This window comes from Falco punctatus (genome assembly GCF_963210335.1).
Source record: "Falco punctatus genome assembly, chromosome: 2".
Lineage (NCBI taxonomy): Eukaryota > Metazoa > Chordata > Aves > Falconiformes > Falconidae > Falco > Falco punctatus.
In genome coordinates this window covers 55,948,014-55,967,347 of record NC_137581.1, presented here as the reverse complement: position 1 = coordinate 55,967,347, position 19,334 = coordinate 55,948,014, and the positions used below count along the sequence as shown (strand labels likewise).

The window sequence follows — 19,334 nt, the reverse complement described above, 5'->3', positions numbered from 1 at the left end:
ATGTTTGAGGAAACTCTTCCTCCAGCATTCCTCAATATATGTGACTCTGACTTTCCCATTACCATGCCCTCCAAATGCAGGTAAGATATAACAGCAAAATGTTGGATCCTGGTATGTTAATAATAAAGCATACTGAGCAGATCTGTCAGCTTTTGAAAAACAGTTTGCAATGGTAAAATAGAATTGTGTTGCAAGATAGAGCATTACTGCAGTCTCTTACCTTCTTTCAAGATACATGATGTTCATATTTGTTGATTTTTCTCTAGTATGTACATACCTTACATTGTTCTCTAATAGCATCTCAATCTTTCTTCTGTGCAATGGAAGCACCTTCTGTATCTTACTGTAATACTGAGAGACTCCAGTGAAGTAAGGTTTCAGCTTTGTGAGAAACCATCTTTTGCTTTCCACAGTTAAGCTGTCTAATAATGGCTCGATTCCATTGAACCACATCAGATTGACAAATAGGGAAATGCTGTAGCTCTTCTTTCAAAAGTTGAATGAAGATATTTAGTTCTCAGGCAGATAAGGTAAGAAGGGCTACAGACTCGCTGCCTTCAGGTTCATCTGTTTGGCTTGACTCATTTTGCAAATGCACCACAATTAAAAATATGTTTGTACATGCTGACAGTGAGTCTTAGAGGAATAGATGTTTTAACTTTGAGCACCACGTGGGAATTTTTGTAATGTTCATTATTTAATTTTCTCTTTAAATAAATTAGTTCTAAATTGAAAAGGCCATTGTTGCAATATTAATTTTTTCTATGTTGCAATATTGATTTTTTCTAGTGTGAATACAGAATGCTTATATAGCAAACAAAACTGCCACTTGCATGGTAACATGTCATCTCTTTATTTGCATGTAATACACTTTTTAATGCTTAAAGGACTTTCCATCTCATTGAAATAGCTCATATCCCAGAAACAATGATCCTTTTTTAAGTTAGACTTGTAATACCTGAAAACATAGGTTGGCAGAACTCTTAATTTTTGCAGTTCCTGATTTAAAAAAACCCAACACTTCTAGCTTTGGAACTATATTAGTGAAGTAATATAATTTAGGTAATTGAATTATGTGGATTTTAAAACTGTGGTGATAGATGTCATAAAGGATATGTGCCAGTGCATTTTTCTTCAGCAGTTTCACATTGTTGAGTTTACAGAAGATTTCAGCACAACTTTTAACAGACAGAGGAAAAACACATGTTTTTTCTTCTCGTCGTTAGTTCACAGAAGCTGATGAAGATGATTGGGATATATCATCGGTAGAAGATGACTTTTTATTGATGAAAGATGATCGAAGTCAGAAGGCATTGACAGTTCAGAAAAATGAATCAAATGCTGCATCTGTGGTACATGCATGGGGTCTTCCAAAGACAAGTGTACCAAAGGAGGAAGGTAACGTATTCATACTTCCACATTATAAGCCTTAAGTGACTGACACACCTAGAGGAGAACTTAAGTATAGTCTATTACACATTGTAATGCAATATGTGGTCTTTCGTATGAAAAAAACAAGTAAGAAAAAACTCTGTGCGTGGTTTTAAGTCACAAATATCATATATGATGTTTAGGTAGAAGTGTGTATCATAAATATCGTGATATTTATGATACACACCTATATATATAAAGAGCACACACACATAGATATACAGAGGTGCCAAGAAACTGAGATTTTAAAACATATAGTACTATCAGGCTTCAGCCTCATTTAAAAATTAATTCCCTTCCCAAATTTAAGGGAGGAGGGAAACTTTCTTACTTTGTCTGGAGACTAATAATAAAATTCCAGGTTTGTTGAAGATAACTAAGTGATCTGCCAGGCTGAGATAAATACGTGAAGTACTGATAAAGTGATAGCCTCAGTCTCACATATAACTTACACACTAGTTTCTAGCCTTAACATTTCAATATACATAAAGCTTAAAGCTGTGTCAGTTCTATAGAAGTACTTCAGGTTGCTTTTAAGAGGAGAGTAATGTTGACACTGACTGCTTATGTGTGTATTGTATTCTGTGACAGAAACAGCCTTCATATTAACCAACACTTGTAATTTCCTCACTGGTTGAAATTCTGGACTTCTGGAGTACACAGGTGTTTGCTCACATAGCAACCGATTTTTATCTCATAGATGGATACAAAGTAAAAATACTCCCAAAATAGTACTACTAATTGTTAATATTTTTTTGTTATTTTAACAGGCCTTCATGAAGCTGATAATACAAGCACGTTAAAAAGCAGCTTAGTCACTGTAACAGATTGGAGTGATTCTTCAGATATCTAATTGTTGCATTGCTGATGGGAGGCATTGCTTTTGGGTTCTGTTGGGGTTGAAAATGGAGTTGAAAGCATCAAGTGTTTCCTAGTCATTTCTTATATCGGTCATGTCACAACAAGGGGATACAGTTTAGAGAGCTCTCGTGTCTTTCAGTCCTGAATTTGAAACAAGAATGTTCATATGTGCATTACTGGCCATGTCTGTTTGGAAGTTGAGAGTTAATTCTTCTTTCTTGTGAATTCAATGGTGCAAGTCTCTTCGATTTCACTGAGGTAAAGATTTTTGCCTCTAATGTTTACATTAAAGACAAACTGGTCTTGCAAGAAAGCCTATTAATCAATGAACAGAATTTACTGCAGAGTATTACTTTATAATTTTTTAAATGCATATTTTGTTGTATTTTATCATAATATTTATATAAACTTGTGAACATTTTAAAGAAAATATTCCCATGTATTAAAATGTTAAGTTTCTACCATGGTTTACAATAAACATCAAATGAAAAAAAAAAAAGGCCTCAGCTATAAAACTATTATTATTAAATGCCTATTTTGGTAAGTTTTTGGGGGCTTTTTTGTTATTAGTGTTGAGTCTTAGTTAACATAAAAGCACAAAATTGGAAAAAAAACCGGAAACATCAAGCCAAGGTGAGGAACGCACTGACCTGCCATCATGGAAGTACTCTCATATTTGCATTTCGTCTGTATTAGCTGCCTTCTTAAAAAAAAACACAATAGTGTTTTGACTTAAATCAAATACAAAAATAAAGTAACAAAAAGCACCTTGAATGGTTTTGTAGTTCTGATATGTTTTAGACGGTATCAGATACAAAACCTTTTCTGTCATACTGTGCCATTACTAAATAGGACTACTCATTTTTTTACATTTACATCTTTGTCCCCAAATAACCAGTGTGTTGAAACTCCAGGGGTCCATCAGTTCAGACTTCAAGACAGACCTGAGTTTGTGTCAGACGTCTAGAAGGCATTTTGTGGTTATTCGTAATCTCTGATCTCGTTTATTGAGTCGCTGTATGAATATTCCTTCAGAAGCCATCACATTTCTAAGGATAGGCAAAAGAAAACGTACTAGCTGAATTTTTGAACTGTTGTAACTAAATCAGGATTATCCAAAGGTGCTGTTAAGTATTGCCTGCTTTTATGTCGTCAGCCCTTCAGCAGTGTCACTGGCAGAGCAGGCCAGCTGGCATTGCCTGGGTTTTTTTTCTTCCCTTTCATAAGCTGCTGGCTTGGAGCCATTCTGGAGCTGATGGTGTCCCAGCACCCTGCCCAGCAGGAGCGAGTGAAAACCTGGAAGAGGCCTCACTAGCAGGGATGAGTGCTGAGGCAGGTGGGAGCCCAGCGGCACAAAGCAAATGCAGAACATAGGAACTTGTCTCCGAGCCTTGTCTTACCCACCGCAGAACTCCCCACGGGCTGCAGCCTCGCGCAGCCTTTGCTCTCCCTGCCATGCACGCGAAAGCTCACGATCACGCGTGCGTTCGTTCTTATGCATGCATTCTTCTTGGGCTGTGCAAGACCCTCTCTAGTGATTGTTTTTGTAAACAGCTGGCCCTGACTCTTCTTTCTACCTGCTCCGGGCTCCCCAAATCCCATACTTACTTTCACTTCACCCAGTCTCTTCCTCTTCTTACTCCTGTGGCACCGAATGGACCAAGTTACACATTCTTCCACCCTGGCAATATAAGGACGCAAGAGCCTGCTGATTCCCGCTGACTGTCCTGGTCTGGTGCTGCAGTTACGATGTGCTCTGTAATTCCAACATCACTGCTAATCAGTGGTGAGATATTTGACATATTAACCTGCGTGAAGTATGGCTGTTTTGTCCAGTACCAAACCTGTTTCAGAAGGGGTTGTAACGATGCACTGCAGTCACCGTGATCGTGATGCCATTCCCACAAGCAATTAACATACTCTATTGGTAAATACCTCATTTATTATTTTTTTCAAGGAAGCAACTCCAGCTCATGATTTCCAGGTATAAACTTTACAATACCAACATAAATCTTAAAATATTATATAATAAAATTTACATCAATATGTAAAAAGCTGCAAGATAATGTTTTAAAAAGTCATTGTCTTAGTGGTAACTACATTGGGGGTGTGGGGGGAAAATCACTTTGAATGAAACATACAAACTCATTTTTTAAACGCTTTGAATCTTCCAACAGTACAATTAAACATAAGCGTTCTTGTCAAAGTGCTTTGGTGGGGTTTTGTCTGGGACGCTGTTGTGGACCTTTGTACGAGAAGATATCACAGATGTGGCTCCGTTATATGCATAGCCCCTCCTGAAAAGAAAAGAGAATCCACCATTTGCAGCTCATGCCGCAGATGGGTGACATCTCTGCATCCAGGCAGTGTAGTAATATAAAACCAGAAGAAGTGTATAGGAACGTACCTATAAATTTCAGGGGAAGGGGCAGGGGGGACACCTTCTTTTCTTTCACTGTGTGGTCTCATTCTGCTTTGACATTCCCCCTCCGGCATCGCTCTTTGCCTTTTGCTTTTCTATAGTTGTATATTTCTGTGTTTCTATAAGCGTATTCCCTGTTCACAACTAAGGAAATTAGGGCCCAGTCATGAAGTATTTAGGCTGTGGCAGATCCTAGGTGAACAGTTACTCCCTGCAGCTGTGCCACTTCATTGCTGGCCCTCTGCTGCTGCTGGAGCTCCCACTGCCACCAGTGCTGTCCTTCACCTCTCTCACTTTTAATCTGATGATTTGGGATTAAAGTAGCTTGTCTGTTCACACCTATGAAGTGACCTAACCACGTTTCCTATGTCAGTGCACGCACTTTTTTCTCAGTGGCAGTAAATTTACAAAGGATATATACCACAAGTATTTGTTCTAAGTCAATAGTTTTTCTTAATTACATTAATGATGGAGTGAGCATTACCCTTAAACCTCATCATTTTCTTTCATCCACACAATCTTTTTCTGAACCTTACTACAACATGTTTTGGAAAAGTAATCAAGCTACATACATACAGCGGGTACAACTGAGCTAGTATTGATTTCTTTCAACACATACAACTTGTGTTTTACCTTGGAGAGTTACTGTTTTCAGCTATGGAGAAGCAGAATATACTGCCACCGATTATGCAGAGCGAAGCTCCAGCCCATCCAATGAACAAAGCTGCTCCCAGTTCATACCTACAGGAATTTAATAAATGGGTTTAACAAAAGAGAGCGTGGATTTAACTTTTCTTTTTTTTTCAGAATAAAAGAACTAAACTTTATTTTTTCCTGAATAACTTCCATCGACATACACATTATTCATCACAAAAGCAGCAGCTCTGCCATTCACCTGTGTTCTTGTCATTATTCCCTTCTGACTCAGGAGGCAAACTCTGTCCCTGCAGTACTCCTGGGTGATGCTTATCCCCCCACGCAGCCAGCCCGGTGGCTTCTCCACACCTCCTCTTGGCTGCCGGGTTACATGGTTCTTTGGCCCACTTACGGCACGCAGCTCCTGTCCCCTTGGACTGTTTCAGGTTTGTCCCGGGTTTGGCTCCCAAACTGGAGTGGGGCTTTTGCTGAGCCAGCAACTAGAGCTGCTGCCTACAGCTTTCCTTAACTCCTCCCTTAAGCTCTTGGGATCTCTCTCCCTCCCTGCCCACACTCCAACCTGTGTAAAACATGAGGGTTCTGTACATATAGAATATGCATAAGCTGCAACATATACACACACACGTGCAATATACACATACAGATATACAGATGTATCTGACATACGCATGTGCACGTACAGGTAAGTACACACATGCAGATGTACATGTGTGCACACATGCAGATGTCCATGTGCCAGCAGTGTTCTGCTTCTCTAGTCCCCATGGCTGCATTCAAGCTGGAAGGCACCATCCCCTCCGAGCCCATGGGCACAGCTCCAGGTCACCAGTAACCGTCCCCTCTGCCGGCCAGGGCAGCCACAAACTGTTTGCAGCCACAAACTGCTCCGTTTGACTCTGAGAGGAGATGGTGGTGCTTTAGGAGCATTATCACATAAGGGTAAGTCCAGGATTCCTTAGAAACAACTACTTTATGGTAGTAAATGAAGAAGAAGAAGGGCATGGGGAAGACATTCTTTCCCTCCCCCTGCTCAAGCTCAGTGCCCATAACCTGAGCTCTGGAGCTTCAAGATGAGCAGCAAGCCATGGCTGCCACTTGTCTGCTCCACTCCCCAGCTCTTTGCCTGAGGTACTGCTCTTTAAAACACTTTCAGGATGACCTGCGTTAGACTGCAGGCCCACCAGCTTCCAGAGTCTCATACTGCTCACTATTAGGACAGACTATGTGTCCCTTGCTCCCTCTTCTCTGCTCCAGTTCCTCCTTGAGGAAACGTTTATCTCCTCCTGACTGACAAGCTCCTCCTGAGCTGCAAACACAGGCCCCTCTCCCGCCTCCAGCTGCAGTTATCAGTCAGGTGGCTAAGCTGTTCAAGCCTTTTTTATTAAGTTTATTTATTGTAAGTTCTGGTGAGGCAGCTGAACCACAACCTCTGCCTGCCAGCCTGCTTCTACAACTGAAAGACTTCGCAGCTGCGTACTGCTCAGCCCGTTCCGAATGCTCCCGTGTGAACGGATCCCAATTTCACATTAGCTGGAATATGTAACCCAAAACCACCTGTAAGCTGTTCTACAGAACTGGTACCTTTACGAAGGCGACACTGCAAAAACACTCAAAAATTGCCTGTGAGCCCAGACACCCAGAGAACAACACGGCAGCTTCTATAACAGCTTACAAGGGGGTGAACACTGGCTGGAGAACAACATAGAACTTTTCCACGTTTTCTTGAGATTCTAGACAGATGTAAAGCACAGATTTAAAAAAAAAAAAAGTCACAGGGATTAAAAACCACACTGAGGATATCAGTGCCAGATGCTACGGACACTAAGGCTCGAGTAATGTCTGACTTGGGGAGGTACTGCCAAAAAGAGATGGGAGACACCAGAGCTCAGAGGTAGGACACTTTGCACAGGACTCTCTGTGGCCCTGCTACTGCTGTAACTTCTAGGCTTCTTTTTCATTTTCCATTCACATAATCTAAACAGAGCTTTTATTTATCATCCCCCACTAAAAAAGCATCAGATTCCCCCAAACATCTCCATACTCAGTGTGGGACTTTGCCACTCAACCCTGAAATTAAGCTGCTGGAAACCATAGTTCTGCTGCCTTTCACCCAGGAAAACTCTGCACCCAGCCCTGTTTGACTTCAAAATCTGCCAAACCTGTAAAGCTTTAATTCTAGCAATGCTCACATTTCCAACCATGTGCTACAGCTTTCCGAGGACTTGAGCAGATTTCTGTCTGCTTAAGGACTCGGGGTTCTCTGAGTGGAAGCAGACATCTACAGCTGAGCTCATCACCTAGGATCCCAGATCCCGTTGGAGTCAACACGCAAGACATACAAAGTGCACTTGTAAAGCACCCTCAAGGCACCTCTTTTCATGAGCTGTAAAGGCAGACTGAAGTGACTAACTTTGACGTGAGCTAAGCCCCCTCCTGGGGGGTCTCTCCATCCCTGCAGGTACCGCCAGAGCACACCTAAGGCACAGGGACCAGGGCCAGGCTACCCACAAACGTCAGCGCACCCCCATGGTGCTGAAGAACACATCTGGACCAAGACCCGGAAAGGCTGCTGCGGTAACAACTTACTTGCCAAGACCATTTGCCTAGAAAGTGGAAAACAAGTTCGTTTCCACATTTCCATCTAACACCATGAAAGGGTAGCCCAGAGGCTAGTGTGAGAGAGAGGAGGCCAATCCCCACCTCCCCTCTGGAAGTTGTACAGGAAAGAAATCAAGATTTCATTGGGTTTAATTGTGTAGAAAAGGGTTACCCGAGTGTTGCCTCGAGTTGGGAAAGAAGACATGGGCTCCAGCCTTTGTCCTTGGGACTGTCTGTACTTTTCAAGCAACATTTGTTACTGCAATACGTATAACCAGATTGCATGTATGGACCCTTCTCGGGTGACTGCCACACCGCTAGGTTAATGAGTGGCAGAGCTGGCCTAATTGGTCTCTCCTCCACATCTTAAAAAATACTTTCTGATTTACACTGGTGTTCATGAGGAAAATTTCAAATTTTCAATGGCATATCAGCCTGTGTGGCTTCCTGGATTTTACCCAATCCATCTTTTCAGCGTATAGAAAGCCAGCTCTAACCTCTTATCAAAATCCAGTATGTAAAAAACCTCACCATATATAAGTAAAAACTTACATACATTGGTACCTCCAGGGGAAAAAAAAAAGAAAAAAAAGATGATAGGCTTTTTTAGATGAAATTTCTGCACTTGCTGGTTTTCCCTTCCCTCTTTTATCATTGAAATGTTTGCAGGAAACACACTCTTCTGTTCTTACAATTCTTGGTTGCAAGAACCAAAGCAGCCACTCTCCAAAGTCTGTGGCCACGTATCCACGGTCTCCAGTCAGGGAAATCAATCTGATTAGAGATCGCTGGCAGCTCAGGGGGGAGCGGAACATTGATGAAGAGGCTTAAGAGGCGGTAACTGCTGAGGACTACAAGAATTCAGCTGCAGAGAACTGAAAGCCACCTTCAACGATTCTGACCAAGCAGGCTGAAAGCAGATTTTTTGCTTTAAGACAGGGAGGCAGAATTCAGTGAAATAAAGAACAATATCAGCATATAAGAACAATATTCTATTTGTTACATGCATTAGGACCACGAAGTAAACTTCCAGCCAAACCAGTGGAAGCTTCAGTGGCTGACTGGATGTCAGCATATGTAAACCTACCTGCCTGCCTACCGAATCAGCACAGCTAGCTAAGGGAAATACACAAGTTGAATGTCTTATGACTTCAGTGAGTCATAAATAAGACCTATGAATCTTATGAGTCTTTGAAAATGAAAAATAGAATCAAATGTAAGAGCGGGACAGTGGAAAGAGTGCCAGTGTGAACTATGCACAGTCCGTTCAGAGCCAGGAAAGCTGAAGGAAACAATTCCCTAAAAAAGAGAATGGGAAGTTAGGCAGACAGCTTGGATAAACTAACCCTGTTCATCACTAAGAATGATCGTGATTACAGAGTTCAAACTGTGGCAAGGGGCAAAAAGGATAAAAATGATAAGAGGGTTGTGGTTTTATTTTAATTACAAGTAGTAAAGTGACAAAATAAGTTTCCTAAGAGAAGCTGTGGGAGCACTGTCAGCAAGACAGCAAAACAGAAGCACAGATTTTCCCCTATTAGAGGTGTCTGAATTTAAAAAAAATCCATTTTGGCTGCACGCAGCAAGGCATCCCGTGCTGTCCCCAAGACTCTGAGTGTGTTAGTACATAGGGTCAAACAATCAATTCCTTTGGAGCTGTTTTAAATTGGCAGTGCTAACTATTGCATTGGGACATAAAGTCCAGCCTAAGATTTCTTTCTAAGGCGGGTTTTAGGGTGTCCCTGTGGTGCCCGTCGTTCTTCAGTAAGTGTAGAGGAATGGCGGCAGTGGGTTGATCAGCATTGCTAACACGCAGCTGTGGCCTTGCCTCAGAGGCGGTGGGTTGATTGACATGGACGATGTGCAGCTGTAGCTCATCCGCTAAGTGGTTAAATAGCCCTGAGGATGGTGGGGGAGGGGTTGGATGGAGGAGGAGCAGTGTGGCCTGACCTCTGGAGGAAGGGGATACAGCCCAGACAGCAGAATCTGACCGATGGTAAAAGCCTTGTTGTAGCCTACTGGTTTGTTTGTGCTGCAACAATTGGTGCCCCGTGTGAGGCTGACTGAGTTGGACTCCAACTACAACAAGTAAGGTGCATAATTCAAACCAGAAGTCTCTTAGGCAACAGCTTGAGGGCAGGTCTCTGATTCTTCCTGCACCCATACATAGTCAGGGTGCCTCTTCCAAATGCAGAAGGCTGGAGGAAAATCCTGATGGCTGAGATGATGCTAAACATCTCTTATCATTTGTCTTCCACTAACAGTATCTCAAGCCTGTCTTTGACGCCACCAGAATAACTTCAGGAGAGAAAGGTCCGGTAAAAGGTGGAAGGCTGCAACCCTCTCAGTGAAGAGCCAATACCAGATTTCCACAATACTGCACCAAAGCATATTAAATGCTTCTACAATGCATGTCAAAGGAAGCGTTCACAGACAGCAATGAAATACATAGCTCCAACATATTTTACAATGGTTGAGAGAGAAAGGAGTCGAATGCCACCATTAGCTTAATCTGATGCAAGGTCGCTGCATGAGATGCAAACACCCTGTACAACTCAAATCACAGCTTCTTGTTTTTCCCCTCTGCCTTTATCTTTGCAGCTGTGATGACATATGCCCACAGCTGAGCTATGCTGGTTGTTCAGGGGAAAAAGGTGACTTCTGCAGAGGATGTGTTACTACCTTTATTTCAACATTTAAGCTGAATTTCTTATTCCCTCACAGTAAAATTCCACTGGGCGGTCTGCCTGTTCTTTTGCTGCAGAGGAGCACAGGAATACAGTGTAGGAAAGGGACTTCTCACAACAACCACAATATTTTTCACTAGGAACAGTAAGCCTGGTGAATAATTAACATCTGGCTGTATAGCCAGGCTCCGTTTTCTTCACAGTACCTCACATTCTTGTTTCTTTTGGAGGCTTTTCAATCTTGTCCTCACCGTGTCAAACAAGCAGAAACTATAGCAGAATTATGGAGAAAACAAGTATGAACTTGTTTTCAAGACAGGAGAACAGCATCAGCCCGACTGCAAATGTGGATCCAGTTAATGTTATTTATTCAGGCTGTTTTCTTTCTATCAAGGAGAAACAGAAAAGCTTGGGGGTCCTTACTGAGCCCTTACTTGGGTCTCAGGGAAATGTTTACCCAATGCTGGAATCACCACGAAGAAAACTTTGAAATCCCTGCCTTGAAAGTTAACTTTATGTTGTGTAAGAGGCCAAAACAGGAAATTCTATGATGCTATAATTTGCAGCCAACATTTTCAAGATTTGGTAGCTAAGACATGAACCCAAAATCCAAGCACTGGTCCGTGAATTGCTGCTGTTGTAGATCCTGAGAATTTGCACAGCTTTAAAGTGAGTCTTTAGGGATGCTCATTACTCCAGGTATGGATCCTGCAATTCTACAAACGCTCCCTTAAATTTAATCACAAGTATAGTCACAGTATTCATGTTAGTGCTTATAAGATCACAGGTTATGGTAAGGCCTACAATCCAAATTTCAGCACCTGGATTTGAAAATCTGTCAGCAAAAAGTGCACAGAGCTGCAGAGGCCTCTCTTCAAGAGGACTCAAGGCTCGACACCTTTATGGAAACCACCTTCTATCATAAGCTTAAGGAAATCATTTTCTTCCTTTCCCATCGAACGATGTGCCCAATGGGCACCTCTGCCTTGTGCGATCCTTTTGCTGCATCTCTGACACACACACACACAAGCTTCGCTCCTGATGAACCCTGTCTGCTCTGCAGCAAGCGGGGCAGAGCCCTGCCAAGCCGCTTTAAGCCTGGGAGCAAAAAGTACAGAGCAACCGCTGTACAGGAAGGGGTTCGCTCAGCGGATTTCAGCACACGGTTACTCCAGTTGGAAAAAAATCATTAAATACAACTGCAGCCCACTCTCCTTCTCCGCCCAACACAAGAAGCGCCTGCTCTCTGTCTAAATGGGCTCTGGTGCGCAGTATGAAACTTAAGGTCTACTTCTTTGAAAGATTTATGGGTATAGGAAAGTACTTACTTTTGTGCAACAAAAGAAGGATCAAAGAACTCAGACGTAATCCTGTTTGCATACAGGGAACAACTAGTCATAGAGCACAACCCTGAAAAGCATAAGACAAACCATTCAGTGGAACCAGCAGAAGAGCTTTGGGCCTGACCCTGAAGCCAGTGAAGTCATGGAGAATTGTGCACGGATTTCTGCAGAAAAGAAGCAGCTCTGGTATGACTTCAAATATGCAAACTTAGAGAAATAAAGTATATTTACCAGAAAGTATGAAAATCAGTCCAGCTAAACAAGCTATTTTTGCTTTAGTCTGATCGGAGCCTCCGACTTTTGTACACTTCATCCCAACCAGTCCGAAAACAGCACCGAAGAAGCCCAGGCAGACAGCGGAGATCATCAGTCCTCTACAGGCTTGGATGTAACCTGCAGCGAGAAAGAGTGAGACTACTGTGAGAACTGGGATCACAACAGGTTTTGCTGTAGTTCCTCTCCCTCTGCACAGCATTAGGCATTCACTGTCACCAACTCAGTCCGACCTTGGCTGGAGTAATGTCACCTTACCATCGAGCGTATTCTTCTAGGTGATGTACACCCTCCACAGGGCATCATCACCTGAGCCCAGCTTATAAGAAACATACTATGAACGGCATTCAGGGCTGCAAAGAACAACCGCATGGTATTGGGTACAGTATCTGCAAGAGGTTGTACCCATGAGGTTTTGAAGAGCAACTCCATGTGGTCTGCGCAGTGGCTGTCCCAGGTTGCAGAGCCACTCTGTGCACACAAAGCAAGACTTACATGTCAGTCATGTTGTGCACGTGGGTTGCAGATGCCACATGACTGACAGCAGGTTGGCAGCACTGACCGTGGCTGGGGTCCTGGCCCTGCCTGGACATGCCACCAATTTGATTCAGATCCAGCAAGAAGACCCCCATTCTGCAGGGAAGTCAAACACCTGCTCAGCTTTATGGACAGCAGTAGCCCTTTGATATAAAACAAACCACTGCTGTATTTAGGCCTGGAGTAACGACTTGTGGCTGGCTTTATCCACATACAATTTTGATGTGCTGGCTGAGGCTGCTCTGAGCTGGACCTCCCTCATCCAGGAACTTTCAGCAGGACAGTGGGTTGCTTGGCCTCTTCTCTCTTCTGAGACTATCTTGTAATTGAAAGACTGATAATCTCATATCACTGTGTAGAGGGTGGAACACTGCAATCTTACACAGCTGAATAACCATCACAACATATTTTTCTTCATAACCTGTTGTTACTGCTCATTTCAAGTGAAAATGTACTGCCACTGTTAGGGTATTCATTCCTTTCGCTTTGATCTCCAGTGGGTGGAAATGTTGAAAGCTAAACCATGTTTTCATTGCCTATTACACCAAATTTTATGCAATAACAAATAAACAAACCAAAAAAAAACCCCACCCCTGCATAGAAGTCTTTAATATATAGGAGATTAATATATTAAAACAGGAACTAGAAGGCATCTAATGAAACCAGAAGGGAGCAGATTCAATACAAAAAATGCACTTGTTCATGTAATGAAGCTGTGGAACTCCTTTCCACAGGATATATGGATGCTAAAAGTTTACAGGGATTCAAAAAGAGACTAGATACATTCATTAAAGAGAAATCTGTGTCTGGCCGGCAGGTTCTTGAGCTGCAGATGGCTACCAAGGATGCTTGGCCATCTTCTGCTCTCCTTACTGCTGCCCACTTTAGCCGCTGCTGGAGGCATATCAGCTCCAGGATGACCACTCTGTCTTTGAACAACGTTTAAAAAACCCCCATTGAATCATAGCTTGGTGTAACAAGCAGCTCACAAGAGGCGATTTGTAGCTCCTAACACCCCATTTTATCAGTCCTATCGAGCTTGGGTGCTGTGCTGCACGTCTGTGAGTGCAACCTGCTGACATTTACCTACACCTGCTGGCACACATACAGCCCTCTTTCATTTGCAACATGCTTCTGTAACCCGTCTGCTAAAGAAATACAATAATCAATGAAATAACTGTAAGTGTTGTACGGCTCGCATGTTGGAATATAAGAAAGTCACATTTTTGCAAGACCCAGGTCTGAAGAAAGCAGGCTTGCTTTGTTAATTTTTGCTATAGGCACAGAAAAATTGGCTTTTACTACTTTTACTTGTGTGTAATGTATTTCTTGTAGCACACAGGTAAAAAGCAGGAGATGAAAACTGGCAAGGAAGCTATTATTTTTGACAGGTCCAATTTATTGACACTGTTAGTAGCTAATTGACACATTAAAGTGCTGAACCATGAACATATTTACCCGGAGGTCCTCTAAACTTTTATTTATGTCTGAACCTCCTAGGAGAAACAGTAAATATTCACCCCAACCAATATAACCAGCATATGCTAGGAACCACAGGGCTGAAATTCAGCTATTCCTGAAGGTCAATACACAGTTTTAGAATAGGTAGAGGGTACTGAGACAGCAAGAAATAATTAACTCACCCAGAAATCATTTTCAATTATAAACAGCATGAGCTGGGGGACTGCTCAGCTCTGCTGAATGAATAACCTTCCTCACTAAATATTTCACCGCATTGGGCCGGCCAACCACAGGGGGACTTGTTTCAGTTCACCACAGCAATCACCCAACTGGCACATATTTTTAAAACTAAATATACCAAAACCACCCACAATCTACACCCAGTAACGTGGAAAAGCAGAAGACTCTGTGTAATCATCCAACTGGCACACATTTTTAAAACAAAATATACAAGAAAAAAAGAAAATCACAATTGACACCAGTAACATGGAAGAGCAAAAGACTCAGTTAGTCCCACTAGGCTGACTGGAGCATTAGGAGGCGTGAAAGGGTGAAGTTAACCTTTTCACCAAATCCAGCCTCCTATTATCTGGATCCTCAGTTAAAACGATGCATAACACTTGGCTGTAGGAGTAATTAAACTTTTTCTTGGCTTGCTAGAAAGCAGGAAAGCAAGAACATTATATTGCTTACCAAGGGTTATAACGCAGAGAAGTGTGAAGGGGAGCTGCCTATTTCTCCACACTCCTCCACTCAAGATCAAAAACTGTCCCTTTTCCAAACATTTATTTTCTGTATTTGCACCAGCTCCTGTAGGGAGCTTGTCATGTACGTATTAACCAAATGAAGCTCCCAAGCAACAAAAAGCCATGTGTTTTAAACAGACAAGCAGACAAACATCCATTACTTATAAAGTCATGTTTAGCAGCATTCCAAGAGAAACCTATTTCAAGGTGTGTTTTTTTTAAACAAATGTGTTTTGTCTTGCATTCAAATTAATCTTGTTAGATCTTCATCTTTTTTGCCTCATTGCCCCCATGCTTGCTTCTCATGCTCATGAAGAGTTAGGAGGAATTCGTATATTCATATCATATGACACTCAGAAAAAAAATATGCAAAGTTCTGGGGATTGTCACTTTCACAATAAATGCCTCTGGTGGCATCTTGCAGTTTGCATCATGTGAAGTGGAAGAGGTTGCCTTACGGATACAGCACAGATTCCTTCCAAAAGTACACACCCATTGCTTTTGTATGTTTTTCTAAGCTCTAATACCCTCTTTTAACTCATGAGTAAATTATTGTTCAGCTCTGTTCTAGCAAAAGGTCATCGGATCCACAGTTGGAAAGAGGGAAACCGATACATCCTCTTTTGGGCGGTGGTTTCATCACTAAGGTTCTACCTACGACTGGTAGCACACAAAAGTCCCACAGACAGCAAGAATATTTTTGCTTGCATGCAGAATGTGGGGCTGAGCCCTTAACAAGGGCTGGCCCAATTGATTCCTTGCACAGGGATGCATAAATGTGGAAGGGCATCACATGCAATTTTTTCTGGCGGCCACTCGTGCGGAGCGATGGGCTGAAAGCCATTGGGGCAGCCCTGCGGCCATGCCACCTCACAGCAATCTGGGGAACACAGTCCAAGACCACTCCATGGTGCAAACCAAATCAAGGGTAAGAGGGACCCACCTCTGGATCACTCCTGACCCAAACTGCAACACCGCTTCTGAAGAAGGAAGCACTTCTCCTGCACGCCAGAGGAGAGACCCAGCAATTGGCATGGTGACACCCCGACTTCTTACCCCCTCGTGTTGCCTCTGAACCTCTGGCAGACCTGAGTAGTCTCTCTAGACAAGAAGTCCAACACAACTCCGAGGTTTCCGATTTGACAAAAACGCATTGCCATAGAGCAGGAGCTGCTCTGCCAGGCAAATTCTCTCCAGCTGTGTGAAGGAGGGGAACGGAGCCACCTTTCCCTGGGACAACAACAGTATTTCTAGTAATTTCCCAGTCCTGCCCTAGCGTTTTGAGGAGAGCAACATGTTATCACTACATATATCTCTATAGGGTTATTGTTTCTGCTCACAAACTCTTCAGGGACAATGGGAAGCCAGATCTGTCCTTTTTTGTGTCTTCTGAGACCCCCACCTGAGGATGGAGTGAGGAAGTTCCCGTGCTCCTGATCACAGGGAATGGGATCCAGCTTTGCAAGTCTGTGCAAAGAGGGAAAGGAGGGAAGGGAGAGGCTACTCGGGGGCCAAGGCAGATTTGCCTTAGTGCTGACACAGGAATCCTCCAAAGCTATGTGTGACGTACCGCAACCCTGAGGTACACTCCTGCACCGGGGAAGGGTCAGGGTGAGAAGAGGATGTGCACACCCACTGTTAGACACTAACGGGTTCCAGCAGAGCCCGTAACCACAAGGAGGGGAGTCTGGGCTCGGCCAGCTGTGGAGAGCACCTCTGACTGCGGGGGCTGCCCCTCCGCCCCCTCCCAGCTTGCCTAGCCCGTGCTGTGCGGGTGGTGTTTCTCTCCAGCCTGCCCTTCGTTCACATTGTGCCTGGGCACCCGGACCTGGCCCCACAGCGTATTGGAGATGTTACTGAGAAACACTGAAGCCAAGAACCTTCCACTTCCACTACTGACAAACAGTCTGGCCAGGAGGAGGGGATAAGGCCCTTCCAGACATGCATTGCAGATTCATTTCTGTCCAAAATGCGTTAGTGCTCTGATGGCTGCTTCACTGTGCACAAGGTGCCTCAGAAACTCATTCCTTGGGCAAGTAGAACACAGTACCCAACACACCACATCTCAACACACCAGTGTTTGGAGGAAGGGGTGGTAAGGGCTTTGCTGTCAAGTCTCTTCTTCTTTTCAGAATTTTAAGTGTTCCCAGTTCTGCACACCTTGTTTGTAACTATGCTTTTCTCACTCTGAAAACAGATTAATGCAGAACTAAAAGAACAGCTAAATTTTGGTGGATCCAAAAGGTTACACACTGGCAATCGCTCCATGCCCACCTGCACACAGACCACAGCTCCCTGCCTCAGCCTGGAAACCACGTTCTCAGCTGCTACACTTGGCCATAGGGTGACAGGGTGACTGATGCCAACTGAGACCAGCCCGCCCTCCCAGCCCTTTGGAGGAACTGGCAAACCCCCCCGCCACCACGGGGCTGGCTCAAAAGAAGGTTTGGGGAATGGTACTTCTCCATCCAAGGGAAGCATCCTGCAACAGTGATGCTTAAGGGCTGCCTGCATTACCTCTTTTTAGTCCTTTGTACAAACAGAGGTTAAAGGTTTTCTGATAGTGGTATTAATTAGGTTCATGATAACATTAATCCCTGTGATGATAACATTAATCTCTGTTAGTAATTTGATTAACAGACTTTCTTTTCCTTTCAAACAAACCTTTCACAGCAAAATCCACTCTCAGACTCCAGTGCAAAGGGAGTGCCTGGCCAGAGCATGAACAATAGGCCCGATTTATTAAATTGTTTTTGTATCAAAGCCACTGGAACACTGTATATTGCATTTGTTTATGACTATAAAAACTTGGAAAAGGTGCCATAATTTTAAAAACCTTTTCTTCCTTCCTTTACAGTCACTCCTGAGGCCATAAACCCGCATGACCTTCACTTTCCCTTGTTTCTCCCAGCCATCATCAGCGCAGACTTATTAACCAAAAGTTTAGTTGCAAACCTTTCCTGCAGAGACACAGTTGCCCAAAAGGGCAAACCAGTTTCCCCTTAACCAGGGAAGAAGCGCAGCCCCAAGGCAGCCTCTGGTTTCAGGACCTACAGCAAAACTCTCAGCTTTGCTTCAAAATAACACCGCCTAAACCCAGGCTGAGCTCTGCATCACTTCATCATACCTGCGCATCCCTCATCGCCCCAAGCTTTTACACTGTCATTTATCAATGAAGCAATTACATCCGAATTAATAACTGCTCAGCAAAAAGAAAAAGCAAAGGAACATAAATTAAAACAAAACGACGCCACGGCTTGTTCTTCTCCACCGACCGTAGCATGGCTGGCAAAACCACAAAAAAGTGGAATGTCACGACAGTCGGAAAATTAATCAGCAAGAAAAATCTGCCCGCATTCTTCTTGTGTCAAATCCACACGCACGGAGCCTTCGGGGCGGGCGGGGGGGGGGGGGGGGGGGGGGGGGGAGGCAAGGGAGGGAGGGAAAGCCAGAGGGGCCACCACGGACACCCAGGCACCTGCCCACGAGCCCGCGCGGCCGCCCCCGCCGCCCCCCGCCCGCCAGCCCCGCCGGGGGCACCGCCCGGCCCCGCCGGCTCCGGGCCCCGCCCGGGAGGAGCCCCGGAGCCCCGGGCCGGCGCGGGGGCGGGGGGTGTGGGTGGGTGGGATGGGGGTCGGCGGGAGCCTGACCGTCCAGCGCCAGCATGGATGGGAAGTCCTTGCAGTTGGAGACGCCGGTGGAGTCGGTCACGCAGGTCTTCCAGAGGTTGGCCCAGAAGGTGGCGGTGGTGATGACCGTGCCGTCGATGGTGGACACTTTCCAGTAGTCGGTGGGCAGCGTAGAGGAGACCAGCACCCAGCCCGAGATGGTCAGCAGGAAGGCGATGATCTCCGCCGACGTGCTCGCCATGGGCCCGGCGGCAGGCAGGCAGCGGGCGGCGGGCGGGCGGCGCGGAGCCGCGGCGGCGGAGTCCCGGCGGCGGGCGGGGCGCGGCGGGGCGGGGGCGGCCGCAGCTGCGGAGGGACCTGCCCGCGCCCCCGGGGCCGCCCCCGCCCCGCCCCGCCCCGCCCCCGGGGTCCCCCCGGCCGCTCGGGTCCGGAGGGGGCAGCTCTGCCGCCCGCCCCGGGCGTGCAGTAACGGGACCCGAAGGCAAACCGACGGCGGCGGGGACCTGCCGTTGGGCGTCGGTGTCCCCGTCCCCCGCCGGTGAGCGGTGCGGGGGGGCGGCCGCAGCGCGGCGGGTCCCTCCTTAGCGCCGGGTCAGGTTTGCGCATCCTGCACGCAGGAGGCGCCCCCCGCCCCCGCAAACAGCCTTGCCCGGGGAGGGGGCGGGGGGTGAGGACCTGCTCGCGGTGTG

General features: G+C 45.1%; 2 protein-coding genes across 4 annotated transcripts in view; one reads left to right on the top strand and one right to left on the bottom strand.

Annotated features, from left to right (window-relative positions):
- Window positions 1-4,132, top strand: part of DZIP1 (DAZ interacting zinc finger protein 1) — a 41,917-nt gene extending 37,785 nt beyond the window's left edge. For all 3 annotated transcript variants that reach the window (XM_080374999.1, XM_080374998.1, XM_080374997.1), the window contains 2 exons: window positions 1,227-1,398; window positions 2,202-4,132. In XM_080374999.1, coding sequence (XP_080231125.1) covers window positions 1,227-1,398; window positions 2,202-2,284 — 255 coding nt within the window. In that variant the 3' untranslated portion in view covers window positions 2,285-4,132. The remainder of the gene's footprint in view (window positions 1-1,226; window positions 1,399-2,201) is intronic.
- Window positions 4,133-4,214: 82 nt separating this feature from the next.
- CLDN10 (claudin 10) lies at window positions 4,215-19,131 on the bottom strand. Its single transcript, XM_080375019.1, has 5 exons — window positions 18,667-19,131; window positions 12,231-12,392; window positions 11,985-12,066; window positions 5,348-5,455; window positions 4,215-4,589 (listed from the first exon to the last, which is right to left on the bottom strand). The coding sequence occupies exons 1-5, from the start codon at window positions 18,884-18,886 to the stop codon at window positions 4,475-4,477; spliced, it is 687 nt and encodes a 228-aa protein (XP_080231145.1). The 5' UTR covers window positions 18,887-19,131; the 3' UTR covers window positions 4,215-4,474.
- Window positions 19,132-19,334: the final 203 nt, after the last annotated feature.